This window comes from Mugil cephalus, chromosome 4, assembly GCF_022458985.1.
Source record: "Mugil cephalus isolate CIBA_MC_2020 chromosome 4, CIBA_Mcephalus_1.1, whole genome shotgun sequence".
Taxonomy (NCBI): domain Eukaryota; kingdom Metazoa; phylum Chordata; class Actinopteri; order Mugiliformes; family Mugilidae; genus Mugil; species Mugil cephalus.
The window spans coordinates 22,399,329-22,421,183 of NC_061773.1; the positions used below are offsets into that span (position 1 = coordinate 22,399,329).

Consider the following 21,855-nt stretch of genomic DNA (forward strand, 5'->3'; position numbering starts at 1 on the left):
TGAGCAACATATTACCCTGTTGTTTATTAGCACCCGTTTGTTGGAACTAATCATACACGGGGCTGCAAATTCCTTTTTTTCTAAACAGTGGCTGTTTTGTTTAACAGCATGAAAAGAACACACTGCTCAGCCACAACATTAAAACCACACTGACCGTCTTGTGACATTGCAAGTTTCTGCTGGGAAACTTGCGGACCTGGCATTCATGTGGATATTACTTAGACATGTACCACCCAACTAACCCAGACACCCCACCCCTGGAATAATTCATTATTTGCAAATGACATGTTTGAAAATGTAAAATACAAATAAATCCTAGACACACTAATGTAGCACACGCACGTATACAACGCCCATCAAGGTCCAGGAAATCCAATTTAAGTAAGTGCTGGCTCTTGTCGCAGTTGTGATACTACTCTAAGGCACTCCAGGTCTCATTCCGGTAATGCCAGCACACTGACATCATTTGTAAACACTGGAGACAACACACCCAAACCACTAATCTGGGCCATGTCCAGACCTGGCCCTTGTCTTCATTCCTACAAGTGAAAATAACAAAGAGGATGAGTAATGAGCCGACAAACATCACTGCAAATGTATGAGGATGCACGATAGTGAAAGTGTTACGCATTTATTGTCTTAAGGCAGCTACACATTTTAAACAGTGGCCCGATCAAGCCTGTGATTTCCTGTTAAAGCTTTCCTTCTCATTCAGAGGCTGGCGAAGCAACGTGTCATTATTGTAGAGCTGCTTTTGTCCTCTCTTAGCCTTGTGCCACATAGAAATTCTGTCAAACAAATGTGCTTCAAGCTCATAGTTATATATATATGTATATGTCAGTAGTCCAGCATCCTTGCCTTAGCACAACCTGCTGAGACAGCTGAAGAGGTCCACGTTCCCTCTCATGACAGATAGGTGGTGGGCAGAATAAGCCAGTCGCCGTCGTGGCAGCTACGTTATTTGCTGTCGCCCCGGCTGCATCCCAGCCGCCGTCAGTGAGAAGGCATCAGACGTGTGCATGTATGTCTCTGTGTTTGTGCACCTGTCCCGCAGTTCTCCAAGTGTCACATCACGCTACCGTCATGCCGAGCAGAATTTACCCTCGAGTCCTAATGCCACCAAATCTGCTTTGCCCACAAAAAAAAACTCCAACACAAGCTCCAAAATCATAACCGACATCTGCCTCTGAGATTAGACAGGAGATAAAGTAGCAGAGCCGGACACGGTAAATGGACCGAGCAAATACAATCAACTGATTATAGCTTACTACTAATACATCAGTGTTGCTGCACATGCTGGCCAATAAGCAACAGGAAACTAAAGCGTAGGAATGCCAAAGACAATGTATTTTTGAGGTAATTAGGAAACAGTGCAGGAATTTCATTGTTTTTTTCCCCAACTGCAAACAAGAGTGTGCCACCACATTAAACTAAGCTGCTGGTTAACCTGTAAAACTTTATTCGTGCTGAACATGTGTAGCAACGACAGATAGCAGCCATAAGCATGGCTACTATCAACAGACTGCCGTGCCATAACTACAAATACGGAGACTATGTTAGAATAGATAAAAATGAACTTGTCAGCGGCACCGTTTCCAACTGACCTCAAAAAATACGCTGTCCTCGATTTCTGTGGAGTAGTTTCTAGCTTTCCTATAGTTATACTGACTGCTTGGAAGCTTTCACAGCTCTTCCTCCTATTTCCTCCTCTCCTGCTGCGTCATATGCTTTACTGGTCTGACTGAAGTTAGCCCATAATAGACAAATGGTTCATCTAATTACCAGCCAAGTATTTTTATTTATTTTTTTTTTTGCTCGGAAGTTCCCGTTCCTCCGGCTAGTTTCCAAGGACAACTTCTCAGATGGTTCTCTGCAACAAACCATCTGGCGTGTCAGGATATGTCATATCCTTCACACCATTGTCCCAGTGAGAACGCTGAGATGAGATACAGCTATTAATCTAGCATTAACAATGACATGCACGGAACAACCGCATAAGCAACCAGACCAGTTTAAAACGAGTTTGTAGTTTCAACGCACTACCCACCCCTCATACAGAATAATGACCAAAGCTACAAAAAAAAAAATGAAGGTTAGCTTGGAAAACAGAATCTAGCTGATTTGTGATAAATGCCACAATTTGCAGACACAGCAGAAATGTCCCACAGCCAGATGAATAGTTAGTGCCACATTCTCAAATTAGACTATTTCATGCACTTGCTTACTTTACAGGACTCAGCCACGCAAATATGCAGCAGCTGTGCAAGCATAAAACTCGCCCAGTTACTGACACTAGTATGCCAGCGAAGCCTTTTCTGAAGCTAAACACACAGAAAAGAGCGACAAAAACCACCACGAAGCCAAAAACACTGTTGCTTTTTAATTAAGTCAAATCTGTGTAAAGATAACGAGGGCTGCTCTTCAGAGGGGACTGTAACAACAGAAACAACCAGAGGCTTTGTGCCAAAATGTTAATGTGGAATCTGGAGTGGGCACTGGGCACTGCTGCTTTTATGCCATCTGGACAGTGGTTCTGTTGTCCACTGCCATCCCCGGTGGTGCGCAGACACAATTTTCGCGGCAGGAAAACAATTAGCTGCAAGACGTTACAGGACCTGGACACGGTTTCCAAAAAAAACCCCACATGACTGACCACTAATCACCCTCTTGCAAATTTAATAATCACCATCTGAATGCATCAGCAATATAGTACATTCTAAGACATCACATTTTAGCTACATTCTCTGAAGAAACAGAGAAAGAGAAATCCTTGAAAATGGGGCTTTTGAATAGCATGCTTAATGTTGCCCTCGCTAACCAGCAACAGCTCCCACAACACCATTGCGGCTGGTAGCATGCGTATTTTTAATTCTTGTAAACCGATGCACGCTAATAGAAGAGTGCTGCACCAAATCTTAGTCCATGAAATGTATGGTACTAAAACAGCTGATTCAGCTGTGTTTGCATTTTGGAATACAACCGGATTCTATTGTACTGCACCAACACAAGTCTGACAATCATTCTTGTCAGTGGGCTAAGCTAAATAACAGGACCACCTTTGTGTTTAATTCAGTCCAGTTAGGATTAGGTTTAGCAGCCATAAACTACACCCCCCTAAAATGATCACACATCCCATATCAGACATATCTTTTCAACATAAACAGTACATTACAACAGACAGGAAGGGCGATCTAGTGCAGGGCTGTTATGATGCATTACTTTTTTGCTTTTTGAGCACTTTGTGACAGATGGGAATACTGTCCATTGGCCACCTGAGACAAAATAAGTCAGAATATCATTCAACGCAATTTGAACGGTAGTAAAATAATATCCTTGACATGTCACCAATGAATCCGCCACTGTGGAAGATCCACTGAGATCCAATTACCTCACATGAAACACTGTGAAGGACGGGGCTGAGCCTGATTAAACCAGTTAAACTTTAGCTACTAAATACCACTGAGCTGATTGGTTGTTGCTGTGATGTGGTCAGTTGGAGCCGGATGAGATGCAACAACAATGAGAAACAAAAGGTGGATTGTGACGCCCCATTTAACAGATCAGTGCTGCTTGCCAAATTGTCCGCCACTGTCCATCTCTATTGTTTTAATCCAGTAACAGACAAGCTGCCTGTAACTACCACCATGCCCCCTCACAACAAAATCATCATCTCAGTACCACTGTGTAATTGTGAGTGTGTTCAGCACGACTAGAATGGGTTTTTCAGTTTGTTAAATGTGACCTCAAAATAGAATTTAATTCATTCTGCAATACACACATCACCATGTGGGACAAATAATCCCCAGTCAAGGCCAATTTTCCAAGAAGAAGTAACTTTAATTAAGAAGTGAATACAATGAACGAAAGACTGCACACCACACGCAGAAGCATGTCACTCATATGAGTCCACACACACAGTACCAACTCAAGATATGAAATGATAATTCAGTCGGGACTGCACCACAGGAAGAAACTTTCCGTAAAACCAGCGAGGGCATTAACGCAAAGCACGCGGGGCTAAAAGCTGTATTGGTAAATGACTTACCCGGCCGAAAAGCACCGCGGTGTCTTGGGTTAAAACTATTTTCAGCTATATTAAAGGCAGCTGTGACATTCGCCGTCTCGGCCGCGCAGCGGTGAAGTGAAGCCGGCTTTCAGTGCCTGTCGTCGGGAGCCGCTCTGAGCTCCAGGGAGGCGTGGTGGTGAGGCTCGTCTGGCGGTGCCTTCATGAGCGCCTCGGATAATCTAACACTAAACAGTTGTTCGATAAAGGCGATGGATGGTGGAGGTTTTTAGAGACGCAATTTCATACAATAACATACAAAGAATATCAAAATGAGACTATAATCAGACTCTGATCCTCTTGTCCACTAGAGCAGGGGTGTCGACCTCATTTCAGTTTGCACTTTGCAAATTCCTCTCACTGACCACATTAGACCCTCTGGCGGGTCGCTTTTGGGCCGTGGGCTGTATGTTTGACACCTGTGAGGGAGGCTGGAGTCCAGCCCAGCTGTCATCGGGCGAGAGGCCGGGTACACCCTGGACAGGTCGCCAGTCTATCGCAGGGCGAACGCAAAGAGACCAACAACCATTCACACTCACATGCACAGCTACGACCAATTTAGAATGACTGTGTCCATATTAGGGTAATTTGCTAAATACTCAGCTGTTAATGAAGTAATTAAAATCAGCATCACTCTCACCAGCTGCCCATTAAAGCGGTGTACAATTTTACTGCTAATAACTGGAATTATTCTGAAATTCTCACATGCTGTTGTTACTTTAATGCAGGAAACAGCTTTTCAAAGTTGTCTTCTTCTCACACCACTAGCCTGCACTGATACACAACAAAAACAGAGGGAGGTAATATTGCAATAAAAAGATGAAGCTTATTTTATGTGCAAATAGCTTGTCTTTGTTTCTCAAAAACATCTGCTGTTACCCGTTGTTACAACTTTTATCTGGAACTGATCCTGTAAATATTCTGCAATACCACAAAGGAATTGAAAAATACCATGAACATGAAGGCATCATGTGCTTAAACCCTACATTCAGCAGACTGTGGCGAAGAGCGCCACATTGTGGATGCTCTGGGGTATGAAAAAAAAAATGAAACATGCACAGGAACCCATGCTCTCAACAAAGGAGCATCAGAAGCTGAAAGCAAACACAGAACATCTTTGCCAACAACAGAGCACCCACTGCTGCTGTGTGTGCATCCCTGGCCAAAAATCTTGACATTTATTAACACTTTTATAATGATCATTATTGTAATTTTTTAGGTCTGGAAACTTTTTTGCATGTTTTAATCATTGTTCATCTTTATTATTATTGTTTTATTTTTCTTTTCAGGGAGAGAGGAGCAGGTTTCAAATTGTTACCTGTGTGTGGGGGTAGGATGCGTGGTCTGTCTGTCCCAAAACGTTGAAGAAAAATTGCAAGTTGTTTCTCCTTTGGGGCTTTGTCCAAGCCTGCAGCTATCAGGTAAGAGCCAAACTGTTCTTTCCATGTCTTCCATTGTGCAGAAAGGCCGTCTAGCATGGGCAAAAAAGGCTGCATTTAAGCTAAATGTGCTGCCGAGTGTGCGTTGGAGGACTAGCGTTCCACAGTGGACCAGGACTATGAAGAGTATTCAAAGTAATGTTAAGGAAAATACAAAGCAATGGAAGAATTGGCCCATGAGATTGTGAAATCTGTCAAATTTGCAAACACCATCAACCAATACATCACCTGAACAGATTTGTGGTATGTGCATGTGCATGTGAAATCATTGAGAGTACACAGTATATGTCTGGTAACATAACAAGTCAAATACATTCACTTTGAGGAAATTTACCATTTGCTTTGCACCCAGTGACTCACCAGTGCTGGTGCTGTAGGTGCGAACAGTGGTGTCAGTGGGAGGCGGGGAGCAGCCTGAGTCTATGGACGCCGTGTCGTCATCTTGGGAGCAGCCTGCCTGGATTGCTCTCAGGTAGCTGTGGCTGCGGGATCGGAAGCACGTCGGCATGGGCAGATCTGGAGGCTCCGAGTTGTCCTGAGAGTGGGAACGTGAATCTCTGAATGTTGACTCTGAGCTGTGGTCTTCGTAATGATGACTCCTTTCCAGGTCTCGTAGCTAGAGGGAGGTAAGGACAAGATGAGTACCGGTGTAGCAGTCCATCACTGGCCACTGTCTGAGGCCTGAGAGTGTTGGCGTCTCTGATGGGACGCAATAAAATGGCATCAAAAGGGAAAAAAAACAACATTTAACGGTGTCAAAAGTTACAGTTCGTGCCAAGCAGTGCAGAGTACAAAGCTGATTAACCCAGGAAACAAAGGCTGCTCTTCCTACTTCCCTGAGGACGAGTCTTTTTTCAATTTTATTTCCTACGAAACAGCTACAAAAATCCTGTCAACGTTCAATCCAAGTAATGCCATAACAAGAAACATCGCTTTGTCAGGCGTTCCTGACGTTACTGACATCTTTTGGAGAGTAAGAAGCAGCTTCGTGGAAGTCTGTGTTGACAGAAATGACATTTTGATGATTCACCGGCTGGTAATTGAAGGAAATAAGGAGGTAAATGAAGGAGAGTCGGAACCAAAGACAAGAATAGGAAGCAGAGAGTCTTGGTGGTTACACCCACTCATAATCACACAGTCATGCAAAAGTTTAGAGACGGCTTAGATTGATTTACATAACCTTAGCATGTCTGAAATATAATATCTATTAATATATATTCATTTTGTGTGCTGCTATGCATGCACACTTAAGCAGTAAATTATTACATATATATGAATTAGCTGCACTGCCTCATTTCATAGAGGAAGATCAGAACCACTTTGCATGGTTGTTCATCATCTGAGTGACCTTGAGTAGGGTGCTAATGGTGCTGTCACTCGTTTGGCTTTCAGGTTCTTAGTATAAATGTGAGATACTGTTGGAAAACAGAGAATCTTTGTTCACTACACGCTCGTTTTATTACAGCCATCTAAACTGTATCTCTGAAGATGCAAATCATTCTATGGAAATGAGTTTAGCTCAACGCAGACAAAGGGGTCTTTGAAAGTAAAAGTGATTTGAATGTACAAAGCTTGCTGGGAGCTAAATGATGCAAATGCTCAGCAAACATGCTCTTATTCAAAAATATCTATTGAGCTAATGAGAGAAAGAAAGACACATACAGACAGACAGAAACAGGCCTCTGATCGTCCACAAACAGCACATGTCGCGTATTCAAGCACTGACCTGTCCCAGGCAACTACGTCTGCCCAAGGTACTGCAGGCCTGGCTGAAGTCATCGTCATCCCAGAGCGGCAAAGAGGAGCCCGTACCCCCAATGCAGTCCAGGTTGTCCAAGCTGCGGTTATTGGAGAGCTCTCTGAGAGATGGAAGACAGCTGGGAAGGAGGGGAGTACGGTGAAAATAAAAAAACAAGACAAAGAACATATGTTAGGGAATACAAAATACAAGAGAATAAAAAAAAAAAAAACAGATGAAAAGACAGTTGACGTTAATACACCGTGACGGAGAAGTGACACAATGATCATGACTGATCAGCAAAACCAGGATTTGAAAGAGAAATAAAAGGACGGCGAGTTTGCCACTCACGTCATCCTTTTCATTTGCACTTTTATTTATGAGTCTTTCGCGAGTCAAAATCCTCTCTCTGTTTCAAATTTCCTCTAATTTTAGCATCAGTCATTAAAGCATTTGAGCATGCAAAGCCTGAGATGTTTTTCGAGGCATGTACGCAGCTGTCATGGTGCCAAAACCAAAGAACTGATTTAGCTTCAATCAGTCTAATCGTGTTTTACACATTCTTTGTTGGCACACAGTGATAGTAACATGGCAGTAAAGTGCCATGCTGTGGTCTACGGACACAGATGTCCCTTCATTCCCTAATTTGAACCATGTTAAACTCGGTTACCTTTCACCTACAAGCATTGGGCAGATGTACAAGCTTAAGGGAAGTTAGCAGTTGTTGGCAGCAGGAAATGAATTTGCCATTTGGAGTTTCCTCTCTAAAGACGTTTCATTTATCTGAGGGGAGCAGTGCAAAGTGATTGGTAATGGATCACTCAGTCAGAAGTGGGTTGCGCCACACCCCTGAGAAGTGGCTCACAGACCTATCACTAACCTGCTCATTGACCTGCCCAGCTGGTGCAGAGAGGACACACTGTGGAGTGGAGACCACAGCGCATCCAGCTCCCCCTGCAAGAAGGTGAAATCCAGGGTTCTGCTGCTCGCGCCAATCAGGGTAGGCGCAGACCAGAAGACAGTAATCAGGGATTGGCAGGGGTATTAGGGTTAGTTAGTCATTCAAGCACGCTTTAGGGAAGAATAAAGCTTAGTTTTCTACACAGGGGTTTATTTATTTATTTTTTTTACCATACACATCCCACAATAGGTGGAGATGTGTATGACCAGTAGGCCAGAGTCTGAGTTTCTCCACGTGTTTGATCCAACCACAAATACACCTACTGTTTGTGCATATAGTCGTGCAGCTAGAAAAAAAAGACGAGGACAAGATCCATCCCATATAAAAGCCCTCATGACATTCTACATATCATGTACATATGATACTTGGCAGTAATTACCATGCCCACAGACTTCACCTGCTACCAAGGCGCACGGAGGGGGAAAAGAAACTGTGAAAAGGTCAAGACTTCAGTGGCACTTTATTAGACAGGAAATCACAAATGTTTGCTGTGAGCTTCTCAGGTTATTTCTGAACCTTACCTGGTGCATTTTTTGAACTCTGTTGGAAAGGGCAAGTAATGGGCATTCATTTATATGTAAAAGAACTGCACTGTACCTTCGACAACAAACCAAACAAGATGGACGATTGTGTAAAATTTAGAATCTATCTATATCTATTGGTAGAAATGGAACAGAATATTTATTTGTTTTCATACGCATAGTCGCCTAAAAATAAAAATTGTCGTCTTTTATGTTACTTTAGAACCTTAGTATTTACATTCACGTAGCAGGCAGATCCTCTCCACAGCTTGGAACAGGAGGGTATTTAGTTGATTGCAATATGTAACCTCCCCACTAGATGGCACTATATCATGCATACTGGATCTTTAATAGGTTATTCTTTCCTTGATTGATCCCTCATGGTGGATTGTCCCAGTGTTCAGTTTAGGGACATACAAACCTTTTGGTCTCAAAGCCGCTTCTCCAACCACGGGTCCACACTACCCTTAGATAGTGCAGCTGAACTACTCATGTTGACTAGGTTTATGTATCTAAATACAATGGATGTTGCCAAATATGTCTATCAAAGCATGCTAATCTGTAAGAATATCTTGAAGGATTAACATTTCATAGACTTTTATAGCAAATCTACGCAGACAGTGATTAAGCAGCTCCTTCCAGACATCAGGCTGCTGTTATTAACTCTGTAATATTCTTTGCAATGGTCTGATATCTGATTAGACAACAGAAAGCGTGCTACGTCTTAAATTTTCTTACAATGTGACAGAAATTATACGAAAGAATGTGAGTGTACTACTTTATTCCATGTTGCGAAAAGGCACAGTCACCGCGCCTGCGTCACACACTGTGCAATGAGTCTGCTTCAGAAAGCATGTAATTTAAGCACAAGGGAGGCGCAATCTCAGTCAGTCACAGTGATTCGTGGTAATTTGCTGGTTGAGTGCAAACAAAAGTCAGAGTCATATTGTTTAAACGCCACTAATGTGTCTGTATTATCTCAGTCAGAATGCTGATTTGTGGGGCCAAGAGTAGGAAGGTAAATCACAGCCGAGGTGTGTGTATTAGGGCTGGCATGTGGACAGCAGCGGGGAGTCTGACACCACTTCTATGCGTGAGTAAGCGCAGCGTGGACTGTGTGTACTTGTGTCCGAATTTGCTTTCCTGCACAAAGGTTTCGCCTGATGGTTTCCGTCCTGTGCGCACAGAAATGGGTGGCTTGTTTCCTTTCTTTTGATTGTTAAGAGGTTTTGCCAATCAGTATTTTTAACTGTGTGTATCTGGGCGTTCTCTCAAAAATCAACACTTTTTAGAGGCAGGAATATCACTAACTTTTCAAATACAAGCGCTATCTGAGGCTCTTAACCTATGCAATAAAATGAAAAATACATACTGTATATTTCCTTCCATCCATCATGACGATGATGTAATGGCCTTTTTTATAGTACTTACGTTATACAATTAATATAATAACTGTTGTCTCTACCAGTCTGTCATATTGGGAGTTACATCAGTATTTTCATATTGTCACCACAGTGTTTCAACCTTGTGGATTGTACAAAAAACATAAAATTGTCAGTTATTCCTGAGCGTCTTAAAATCACAAATGAGTACTTTTCTTACTTGCGTGGGGGTAGCTGGTCGCTCAGAGACTGCTGTGTAGCCCTGAGGTAGCTCTGGCGGCGAGCAGCAGATTTTGGAGAGGGCTTGGGGCTCCCCTCCGAATCGTCGCTGTCTTCCATGTCTCCCATGGCTTTTACATAGCTCCCACTCCGCATCCGCCGACACGGGATTTCATTGGCACCCCCGCTGCGGCCTAATGTGCTGCTCCAGTCACTCTGCAGGCACAATTATGTGGTTAAAATTAGTTTTCGATACGTGTTGTTGTACATAATAAACACTATATAATGGAATTTTTTATCGAAAACATCAACTTAATGTCTACTCACCCTTCGTCCAACCTGCAGGTAGTTGCAGGTCAGTTCCTGTTGGCAGGACTTGGACTTCAGCATGGACCTGTCCAGAGTAGCTGAGCCTTTCTGGATCACCTGTCTCGGGTGGCCCATCGTCAGTGTGGACCAAGACCCTCCTTTCATATAGTCATTATCATTCATAACCATACCTCCCGTTCCACCAAGTCCACCACCTCCTCCACCCCCAGGCCCAGGAAGTGCCTGAAACTTCATGTCATTGGTGCTTTTAGAAGAGCTGATAGTGTTGTAACCACTGTGGATGTATCTGCTCTGCCCTCCCTGACTTTCATGGCCAGTTGGACGTCCTAGGGTCATCATGGCCATGGTGTTGTGGTAGCTGCTCAAATCACTGCTGTCCAAATCGTCTGAGCTCCAGTAGCCGGACATGTTGGAGCGTGGCCTTCGCTTGGCGGTCGCCTCTGATTTTGTACTCCGGTCTTTACTTTTGGCTCTCCGATTCTGTTTCCCTCCGTCCTCGGTGCTAGATGAGCCTCCGCCGCTGCCAGTAGAGCGTCCATTGACATTTCCCTTCATGTTGTGGCTCTCTAGTGACTGGGACTTTGCAAACAGCTTTTGCACTGAGTGCAGCATGTAACGAATGCGACCGGGACTGTCTGTACGTTGCTTAGCAGCAGCAACAGCGGACGTTCGATGAAACTGCAGCGTGCTGAATCCGTCACGACCCCCGGGTAGCTGCTTATCAAACTCCAGCAGACTGTGCGGCGCCTGGTTCTTTGTCATGTGATGCGATATAGTCGCCGAGCCGCTCGTAATCATAGGTGTGCGTCCACTCAGCCCTGTCATTCCCATGCCCGTCCCCATGCCCATGGACATTGATGTCCCCATAGTCCCTGTACTTATCCCCCCAATGCTGTCCCCGGGAGGAGAGAAGTCAGACTGGTCATAAGAGTTGTAGTGGATCCTGGGAAATGTGCTGCTGTTGGACAGCTGGTTATTGAGGGGCAGCATGCAATCTGGAGGAAGGGAGCCCGGGTTGGCTGAGGGGTAAAGGTGGGGGTCCATGGTGCCATAGTGGTCCATTGCAGGACTCAGGAGATATGGGCTGCGTGGCAGCGTGCTGGTCTTCTGAGGGTAGAGGGCCTCTGAATGGCCTGTGGAAGGGTCACAGGAATCAGACAGGTGTCTGTTACGGTTGGTCCCCAAGCCTTTCATTGTGGCGAGGAGGTCCTACCCTCTAAAAGACCTCCAGGCCAAGTAGATGATCTTGAAGGAGATTCCTAGATAAACAAAAGACACAACAGAGAGAGAAAGAAAGGGGTTTAGACCTGTTAGGTATAACAGCAAAAAGACACACTAACTAATCTCAACACTGACCATCTGCACAGCCGCACAGACATCTTCCGATCCAGACTACAAGCAGAGTAGCTGTTGGACTGTTACCGTTTAGTAAATGGGCAAGCTTTCCACTGCCTCCCACAGAAAACATCTGTGTTAAAATGTTAGAAATGAATGGAAAGCAATGCGTGGAACAAAGAAGAGCTGTAGTGGGTAGGTCAGGGCATACATTACGGGTAAGAGAACAATTGCTGACTGTCATCTGTAACTCCAGAAAACCTCCTTCGCTATGTGGAGCTTTTGGCAGTCAGTGAACAAATATCTAAGTTATTCTCCCTAATTGCATTTAGAAGAAAAAAAAAGACATTAATCAGCGCAGAAACAATGTATTGGAGCTGAGGAGACTGTGTTATGTGCTCAACACAACAAACAAAAGATGATGGATTTAAGAGAGTTTAGGAGAGGTGACTGCGCTACCTGCTGCCTCGTCCTACAAGTAGGCTGTGGTACAGAACAGCCAATCTGTGGGAGAGCCCTTTCCTTAATCCCGTAGTAGTTTTTTTATTCCATCTGTTTCTTTTTCTCTTTCTCCACTCTTCACTCTCCCCCTCGTCCCACGTCCAGTGGGTATCCCCGGCATTATTGACCAAGATCCTGTCCTATGTTTGCATGGCTAACCACGGACCGTGAGCAGACTGTCATAGTGAAACCAGTAAAGAGGATTTGACCAGTGGGCGGTGGGCAGCAGGAGTTGGCAGCCACACCTCCTTGTCTTCCTAGTCAAGCTGTGCCAATGCCCTGCCTGGCAAGGCAGCAAGGACGACGCTCCATGGAACATGAAGGTTGATAATGGAGGGATATTATGTGACACTATAGCAAAGCTGATAGACATGTTTTTTTTTGTGTGTTTTTTTTAATCTTCTGACAGGTATGAGGATCCTTATCATGTGGAAAGTCCACATATTTGCTAATCGACAATGTTTTTATTAAATGTTTCCTGGTTTGTGAAGAATGTGTTGTCAGTTCAGATTTATAAGAGCTCATCAAAAACCTCAGAAATATTGTTTCTTTTTCTAAACCATGTGGATGCGACCAGGAAGATTTCCTTCTGTAACATTTTTCTACTATTGCGAGTTTTTCCTGATGATTTTTCTCAGCTTTAAAGCTCATTTTCCAATTCTCATGAGTAATCTCTAGTCATTATTCCCCTTACTGTGGAGAAGCAATGCACACACCACATATTTCCTCTGCTGTGTGAAATTAACAGTAGCTGTAGTGCATCACAGCATGCAGTATATTGAGGTTTGATTGGAAAAAAAGATGAAAATCCTGTTATCAGAGTTCCTGCAGGTTTCAGCAGACGCGAAAAAACAAAACAAAACAACAACAAATAAAGCGATTAAAAACTGAATCTCATTTCAGCACGATACTTTTAATCTTCATCTAGAGAAAATCAGCGAGGCAGGCCGACATCCATTAACTGCGAATTCATACATTTACAGGTGCTGCTGTTTGCTGGCGGGTATCTTGAGGGTAAGTGGTGAGCTAGATATCAACCATCACGGCCCCCGCTGTAATTTTAGCCGCGCACTCTTTTCGGCGAAACGCGTCGGCAAAAACAAACAACAGAAGGGGAGACGGGGCTGCTCATTCGTTTAACTCCCTCCTTCATTTCCTGCTGAGGCAGCTCATTTGAACTTTTAACACAGCTTCTTTTTTTTTTTAAATGAACACAATTCATTTCCCTGAAAGAATCGACTTCTTGTTAAAATGTAGTAAAGGGGGATGTTTGCTTTAAAAACTCGAACGCTCTCATTCGGAGACGCATAATAAGCGAGGATGAAGGAGCTACATTTGATTTTCAGGCCAATTTCAAATGATTGTAATTCGCTGATGCCACCTTTACAGGGAAGCATGCGCGCACCCATTTACTTTGATACACTTCTCGCAATTAACTTTCTGCAAATAATCTCCATATAAATTATAAGCTGGCTTTCGCTACCTCCATTATTAGCATGCTGCAGGGCACAGACTCATTTAGTGTCATTAACAGAGCTTCTCTGAGTGCCATCTCTGCTGATAGGGTCAAATCCTCTAAATCCTTTTACAGCACATTAGCTAGCTGCCTCATATCCCGTCATAACACGCCACTCAGCTCGAGCTTAGCGTTCCCTCCTCAAAGTGTCAATCAGTGCGGCTCAGGACGACGGAGAAAGCTGAATTATTAATGGGAGGCGGCAATGGCTGCCAATCAAAAAGTTTTAAGCGCAATCTCCTGATTTTGTTTACAATAAATAACTCTACCTATATACTCCATTTCGGCCGAGGAACATGACCTGTGTGGAATACAAACTGTAAATGCGTCTATTATTTGACACTTCCTGTAATCTTTAGTCAATTCCAGTGCATTTATATTTGATAGAGCAGCACTGAAGAGCTAATTAAGAAGGCAAGCTGATTCATAGGTCCTTAAGGACACGGCGAACAGATTGGCAGCAGCGCACAACTGTGGCCCCAAATCCACCTTTTAGTTCGAAGAGTCCTGCAGAGAGCGTGATTATTATGAGCAATTAAGCACAAAAAATTTCACCCCCGGAGTATTCTTCGAAATTTCACCAAAATGTTGTAAAAGCTGTTGTTTATGCACAGATATCGTCAAAGTAGAAAGGTTCTTTACACTCAGCGGGTCTTTCACAATGTTTCTTATCAATCACCGTCCTCTCAGTGAAAATGGGGGTAACATGGCGGCTGGAGCTCGCCAGGATGACTCATAACGCCTGGAAGCCGTTGCGCGTTAACGTCTGGGTTAGGAGTTTCATATGGCCTGGCAGCTAATGTACACGCATCATGTACAACCACTGATGTCAGCGCTTGCGATGCAAACCCGGCTGCACAGTCACTGTGACATGAGCCGATTCAGGTGAAGACGCACATTGAAATGAGTTTATTAAAATTTCCTGACTGTATTAGCTGGGCACTGGAGAGATGAGCACATGCACAAGTACATCATTAGCAGGCTCACAAATGCATGCGGACGGGGTTAATGTGTGTGAGTTTGTGTGTGTTTTTGCACCCTGCTTGGAGCGTCTGGTGGTAGCATCTCCCTACCTCGTGCACTGGGGAGCTACCATCTGCTCCTCCAGTGGGAAAAAAAGGGGTGTTTGGCACCGACTCCGATTCATGACCTTATTCAATCTATCAGCCACTCTTGAGTCTGAGGAACACGCAGTTCACACCGGTGACCAGAAGAGGGCGGCACACTCAATACAAGCTGTTTGTGCCGGGCTCCATGAGCTCAGCTTGTTGAAGCACTTATTATGATTTGTTCATGTCAGCATGAAAAACAAAATGTGGAGAGAATCAATGTGATTGTGAGAATGGCAAATGATTAATAACAAATTAATAATTAAAATCCCATGTGTATCTTTTCAGTATCTCTTCTGATGATCTTGTACTAGAAAGTTCATTTCCGCTTAGATTTTTGCTTGTTTGCACTGGTTCTAGTTGCATTCACATACTTAATATACATAAAAGTACATTCATGTAAAACAAAAACTCCATTAAAAGTAAAAGTGCAACTTATTTTAAATCCTATATTCAGCAAAAAATACTAAAATATGGAGAGGAAATACAGAAAAAATTCCCCGTTATTGATGTATTTTTACATTTGACATTAATATTAATACATTTTACGTGATATAATGTGGAAGCAGTGTTTTAATGTATGTAATTAATGTAATTTTATATTATGATTAGGTGTTGTTTAGTCCAGTAGCTCTAAGCCTGCCCCAGGTGAGCTGGAGGCATCCTGAATTCAATAACAGGTTAGGGAAGGCAAAGAATAAACTCCTTTTCTATTTAAACACTGTATGCTCTATTTAAAACTCTTGGGCCATTTGAAAATGTTGACATTTTTGAGGGGAAATCTTTAATATGACTGTCAAAACTCAGACATTTCAAATTTTACACAATTTTGTTGCAAAAAAGCATTTATCTTTAACAATGTCTGGAAATGTCTGTTTCCATCACAGGCCTTGTAAATGTTTTAACCCTCTTTTTATCCTTGACTACATTTAATGTATAATATCCCTAAATATATTACATTTTTTATTTTTCCTGCTCCATATTTAATGACTTTTCCTAATTTAATGGGGAAACTGATGCGGACACAAGTTATTATTGTGGATAATAGTTTTTTGAAGATAGATTTTCACATTCACAATGTTAAGAATATGTACTTAGAAACGATATGTTGTCACTTGTCTCTTTCCAATTTAAGGTCAATCAGTGAGATTTTATGATCTGCATATTTGTCCACAGTAGCAGATGTTCTGGATGTATATGTGGAGTTGTTTAGGTAGCCAACAAACAAACATTTTATTATAATTATAACCATCTTGTGCAGGTTTAGCGATACAAAATGCTTGTAAATTTGAAGGTAATAGGAAGGTTAAATAAAACAATGCGACATACCTCTACAATGTGGTGTTAGAGAATAGTACTATCATGAAATGTGAATACACAATCAAGGAATTAATGTACTTTCCTCCACTGCTATCCAGAATACTAAAGCACGGCGACAGATTGTTTATGCAAACGTTTAATAAGATTGAGGAATTTGTTAAATGGCTGCACAAAGTAAAAATATAAAATCTTGGGATGGTGGATACTAACAGGGACATTTGTGCCATCACTTTCATCATTACATCAACGTTAGTGTTCAGTCAGTCTTCTCGTCCTTTTTTCTATTTATTCTATTTTCTATTTACAACAGTTGTGCACACGCCTATCAGAATTTACGATGGAAAGTGACCAAATCATGATTTCACTCAGCCTGATTATAATAACATTTAGGGCATTTACATATTTACTGGGATTTCCTGGCTTCAAATACAAACAGGGACCCTTATTCTAAATGATGTGAGAGTAGGTACAGCCATTATTTTCATTCACTAACCTGAGCATCATTACCACTAAACATTAGACAGACAGCTAGATTCTACAGTCCAAAAAACCTCTCGTGTAGTCTGTGAGTAGCCAGATTTCTTGACCAGTTGCCAGTTTCTAGATTGTCAAGTCTGTTGGTGGCCAGATTTAGATGACGAGACTGTGCAAAGGACATCATTCCCTCGACCGAGCGTCGTCGTTACAGACAGGCAGTTTGTCAGAGCACAGCTCAGTCAGTCAGCCCCGAGCCCATCTGCTCCACAGGCTTACAGCACTGCCCTGGAAGACAGGGGGCAGCTCTGCGGCCGCGCGTGTGTCGGTGTGCTGCGTCTAAAGGCGCTGTGTGCTGCATGTAAGAGGGACAGACGAACGCTTCCAGGCTGCCGCTGTGGAGGAAGGGACAGAAGGAAGTGAGGGAAAAGCTGTGGGGAGGAAGGTGTGGTTTTTTTTTGACGGCAGTGAAAATGAAAGCAATCTAAAGGGAATGAGCAAGTGTGAAAATGAGTAAATGTGTTGCAAACTGTGCACCGGGGAGACGGTGAGGAAATGTTGAAGACAGAAAGGCGGCAGGTAAAAAGAAGAAGAAAGAGAAACATTACTGTCAAGAGGGTTCCATTTTTTTTTTTGATTTTTTTTTTTTTGCAAAGAACTTTTTAGCTGAGCGGTGGAATCAGATCTTACCGGAGGAGGAGGAGGAGATGTGTGTCGGTTAGCATCTGATGCATGTGTTTATTCCAGAAAAAGGTGTGAGGGTGTAAATGAGTGTGAATATGGGAGGCATATGCGTGCGCGAGGGATATTAATTGGCTTGGACCGCTTCACAGATCAGAATTTCCAGAGCTTTAAGTTTCAAGGCTTTGCAAGTGAAATTGAAAAGAAAAAAAAAAAAAAAGGTCTCCGCGTGCGAGTGAACGTTCCCGCACGCATGTCGACACGCGCGCTCTCATGCATGTGTGTCGCGCCATTAATAATAAACAGTGCGCGTGCGTGCGCATGTGCGCGCGTGTGCGTGCAAAGCAGCCTAACCTTGTCCTAATTACACCCTATCTATTCCATCAGCGCTGCGCTCTGGCCTATTTTCACAGCTATAAATTTACCACTCTCCCCTCTGTTGTGATAGATGACCCACTCATTTTAGCCCATCTCTGAAGACTGTGAGCCAGAAAGGAAGCCGGTGAAAGACAGCGGCACCACTTCGCGGCTTGTGAAGGCGGAGATGGAACTTTCCATGCCCTCAAAAAAAACGATTTCCGCTTTTGAAGACGTGTTGTGTTGTTGCTGCTATTTTTGTCTTTGTTTTTTAAATCAGGGTTCAAATGAGGAAAGCCTCGTGTGAAACATCAGCAAATTACAAATGAAGATAAATACGGCAGCTGTCAATAAGATGTCACACAGCTCGGGTCCAAAAATACACTATCACACAGCCTGCTAACATTCCATCACTGTGTTTTAGCATAAAGTAAATGAATTATACGGTTTACCTGTCTGTTAGAAATGGTACCGTCCTTTAAATGTCATTATGTGGCGTGTTTTAACTGATACAGAGGGGGAAAAAACACCTCTGCGTGTATTTGGATGCTCCTAGAAGAAAATCAGAAAATTTGTCTGAAACTAATTCTACTCCACGCTGCTAAGATGACGTGTACGACTACTTCGCATCGTCGCATAAAGCCCGACCAAACTATTCACACTTGCTTCCAGGCTACAGAAATAACAAGTTTTAACAGGACGCATGAGAGAATAATCAACACCAACTTTGAATTCAAGCATTAAAATAAATAAAATCTTTCATATCCCACTTGCAGGACCTCGACGTGACAGCAGTGATATCCGATTATGTATGTAAATGTATTTTATATCAGTTTATGTTTGGAGAACAATATCCTATAAACCAGAGACACTGTGAAATACTAAAGCAATAACAATGAAAGATCACTTCAACATACACTATTTTCAGTTTTTTCCTTTTGTGAATCCTCTGGGACAAATCAGTTTTTACAGACCAGTGAGTACACAGCACACAATATGTCAGTTGTCAATCAATCCCGAAACATTTCAGAAGAGCCTGTGGTAGAACATTAAAGGTTAAGTTCAAGTCTAATGCATGCACAAGACTACAGACAGAAGACTATGGGTTCGCGCCAGGAGGATGGTCTCTTCACTCTAAGAATGAATGATTAAAGCAACTAATATGGGCATGTGAATATTGCATTAGGACAGACGTGGAAAAGATGTGAACCAAATGCTAAAAATGTAGGGATCACAGATAGTGGGTTAGATTCTTTTATTAGAATCGGAAAGGATCAAACACTAACCTTGTGATATATATCCAGTCTGATCCGAACCCAATTCTTAGTTGAAAAGGCGGCGGACCGACGTGACTACTTTATTCTGGAGTGTATTTTTATATTTGGGAATAACATGGAGATGGGAGCCTCTCGCCGGGTGCCGCGCACAGTCAGGCACAGAGCGAGGAGGGTTGTGGGCTACAGCTGCGTCCTCCATCTCTAGATTGAGGGCAAGTCCGAGGGACTAATGCAAACAGACAGAAACGTGCACATGCGTGTGCGTGCACACAAACACACACACACGCGAGGGAACAGACAGTTTCTTTTTCTGAATGCACATATATTAGGAAGCTTGAATCCAAAGACACAATTCAAACACACGTTCTCACGCAGAGAACCATATTCCACTCGCAGCAGGGATCCACTTCAAAAGCCAAAAGATCCCAGCATTATCTTATGAAAAACCTTGCCAGGTCTTTGATATCCAAAAAAAAAAAAACACACCTAGTGCTATAAGAGCTGCCCAGGCTGTCTCGAAATTATGGCAAACAACACAAATAACATCACAAACACAAAACTTGACGCAGCGGTCAGTGTTCCGGCAGTCTTTCATGTTACTGACTAAAACCAGAACTGGGGTTGACGCCAAGAGGGAAGACACAGTTTATAAGTAAAGTAAACTTCGTCACTAAAGCTCCAAAATCTCACTCCTCAGGTTTATCTGAGCGATGTCCTGCACTGTGAATGAGCTGCACGTGTGTGAGCTATCAGCAGCAACCCCCAGCCCGTTACGTGCGACCGCAACACAGCTACAAATCCCACCAGGATAAGCTTTAAAACCTCTCGACGTGCCCTTGACTTGACGCACAATAGCCACAGTTCAGTCTGAAACACACACGCGCCTTTGAAGCTGCAGTGCAAGGAGACTTTCCCGCTGCGAAAGGGAAGAGTGAAAAGTCACTTCCTGTCAGGATGCCAGTGTTCAACATGTGATTGGAGGGGGTTAGGCAAGTGGGTCAACGCTGCATTCACGTCTCACAATCCCCGCGCGACGTCACAATAATACCCTAATGGCCGTCTGTCAAATTATCAACCCGTCAATGGCGCAGGGATGAGCCACTGTCATGGCAACAGTCATAAAACCCGGCAGAAAAGGCGGAGACATACGCATCTACAGTTTATACTGCTTCACACCACGCAGAGAGCTGACACACGGGTGTATTTAAGAACATGTGTGTGTGTGCATTTGTGCATGTGTGCGTGGTTTACTGCAACCTGGATGTACACATCGTTTACTTCTGCTCCCCGTGTAAAGGTCACAGTCGTTCACGCTGGCATGAAACTGACAAAAGAGACACTAATCACCACATTTAGCATCATACTGCTACTGTAAAAACACGCATTTTCAAATGTACAATTATGTTGCACTGCATGGTCAAATTTTCAGTGCGACTAGACCTTAGGTCTACAACAGGGGGTCCGCGAACCCTAGGGGGTCCATGGAGATATTGCAGGGGGGGTCACAAACTCTTTGATATATATATATATATATATTAAATTACAATTTCTTCAAATACACATTAACAGGAATACAACATATTTTAGTAAAGGGATAAATGGAGTCAGAAGATGTTACTGTTGCACAAGTTTGAAATAAAAAAAAATGAATATTTGAACCTGTGTATTATTTTAATAACTTCATTCGAATGAAAAATGCTAATAATGTATTTTTATAAATAGCACTGGGCTGAGTTTAATATAGAAAACCAGTTTGGGGGTCCTTGGCCTGAAAAATGTTAAAGACCCCTGGACTACATGGTGCATGCACATCCTGAGAGCTGACAGTCACATTAAACAGTTGCCAGTAAATAAAGTGCCACTATTAAATAAATATGTGATTTCTGACTAGCTTGCTCCAACAGCCCCGCAATGTTGTTTTCTGAAACAAGCCAAGACTAATGGAACGCATTTTGCCTGTCCAGCATAAAGCAGGCACGAGAGACTGGTTATGAAAGTATCAAGAAAGCTTAGCTTGGGCATTTTCCTCAGGATTTGCTGGAAAGAAACTGTGACAGGATGACAACGGCTCTCTCAGCGCTTGATGGATGTGTAAGTAGGCAGTTTCTTGCTAACGGGCGAGACGTCGTAACAACATAACATAATAATATAGCAGGCCTCATTTCTCCGAGTTTGCTCTGGGGAACCCTTTTGCTGCTAAGAGGTAAACAAGACAAAATTGTCTGGAGCCACCCTGGCAGCTCTGTGATGCTGCAGTTAGACACGGAACTGAGCTACTGTAAGCGTCAAGATGCTGACATATCCCCAGTGAAACACGCTGATGTTAAGCAGGTATACTGTTTGTAAGATTTGCCATCTCAGCTAAGTGTGCCAGTTTCCATTTACTAATTAGGCAAAGTTGAGGGAGATAAGAATTAACGAAAGCTAACACAGCTAGCTAACAAATTAATATTCTGATGGTGACAGGTGAAAGGTTTTTATCCTTTTGAAGACATTAGTCAAAATCTCACATGTCGACTTTCAGCTCAAAATACTGCACAGATTTGACATTTCATCATCCCTGCGTCCTCATATGGGTACATTAAGTTTTAGGTTTTATCACATCTTATTCTGCTTTATTTTAACCCATTGT

General features: G+C 43.0%; 1 protein-coding gene across 4 annotated transcripts in view; it reads right to left on the reverse strand.

The window, feature by feature from the left end:
• dlgap4b (discs, large (Drosophila) homolog-associated protein 4b) overlaps positions 1-21,855 on the reverse strand; it is a 104,968-nt gene that overhangs the window by 13,934 nt on the left and 69,179 nt on the right. The window contains exons 4-9 of one of the 4 annotated variants that reach the window (XM_047583576.1): positions 10,651-11,912; positions 10,325-10,539; positions 8,121-8,222; positions 7,229-7,379; positions 5,863-6,118; positions 5,382-5,534 (exon numbers count right to left, since the gene is read on the reverse strand). In XM_047583576.1, the coding sequence (XP_047439532.1) occupies positions 5,382-5,534; positions 5,863-6,118; positions 7,229-7,379; positions 8,121-8,222; positions 10,325-10,539; positions 10,651-11,847 (2,074 nt within the window). In that variant the 5' untranslated portion in view covers positions 11,848-11,912. The remainder of the gene's footprint in view (positions 1-5,381; positions 5,535-5,862; positions 6,119-7,228; positions 7,380-8,120; positions 8,223-10,324; positions 10,540-10,650; positions 11,913-21,855) is intronic. The other 3 variants (XM_047583577.1, XM_047583578.1, XM_047583579.1) reach the window with 3 other exon arrangements.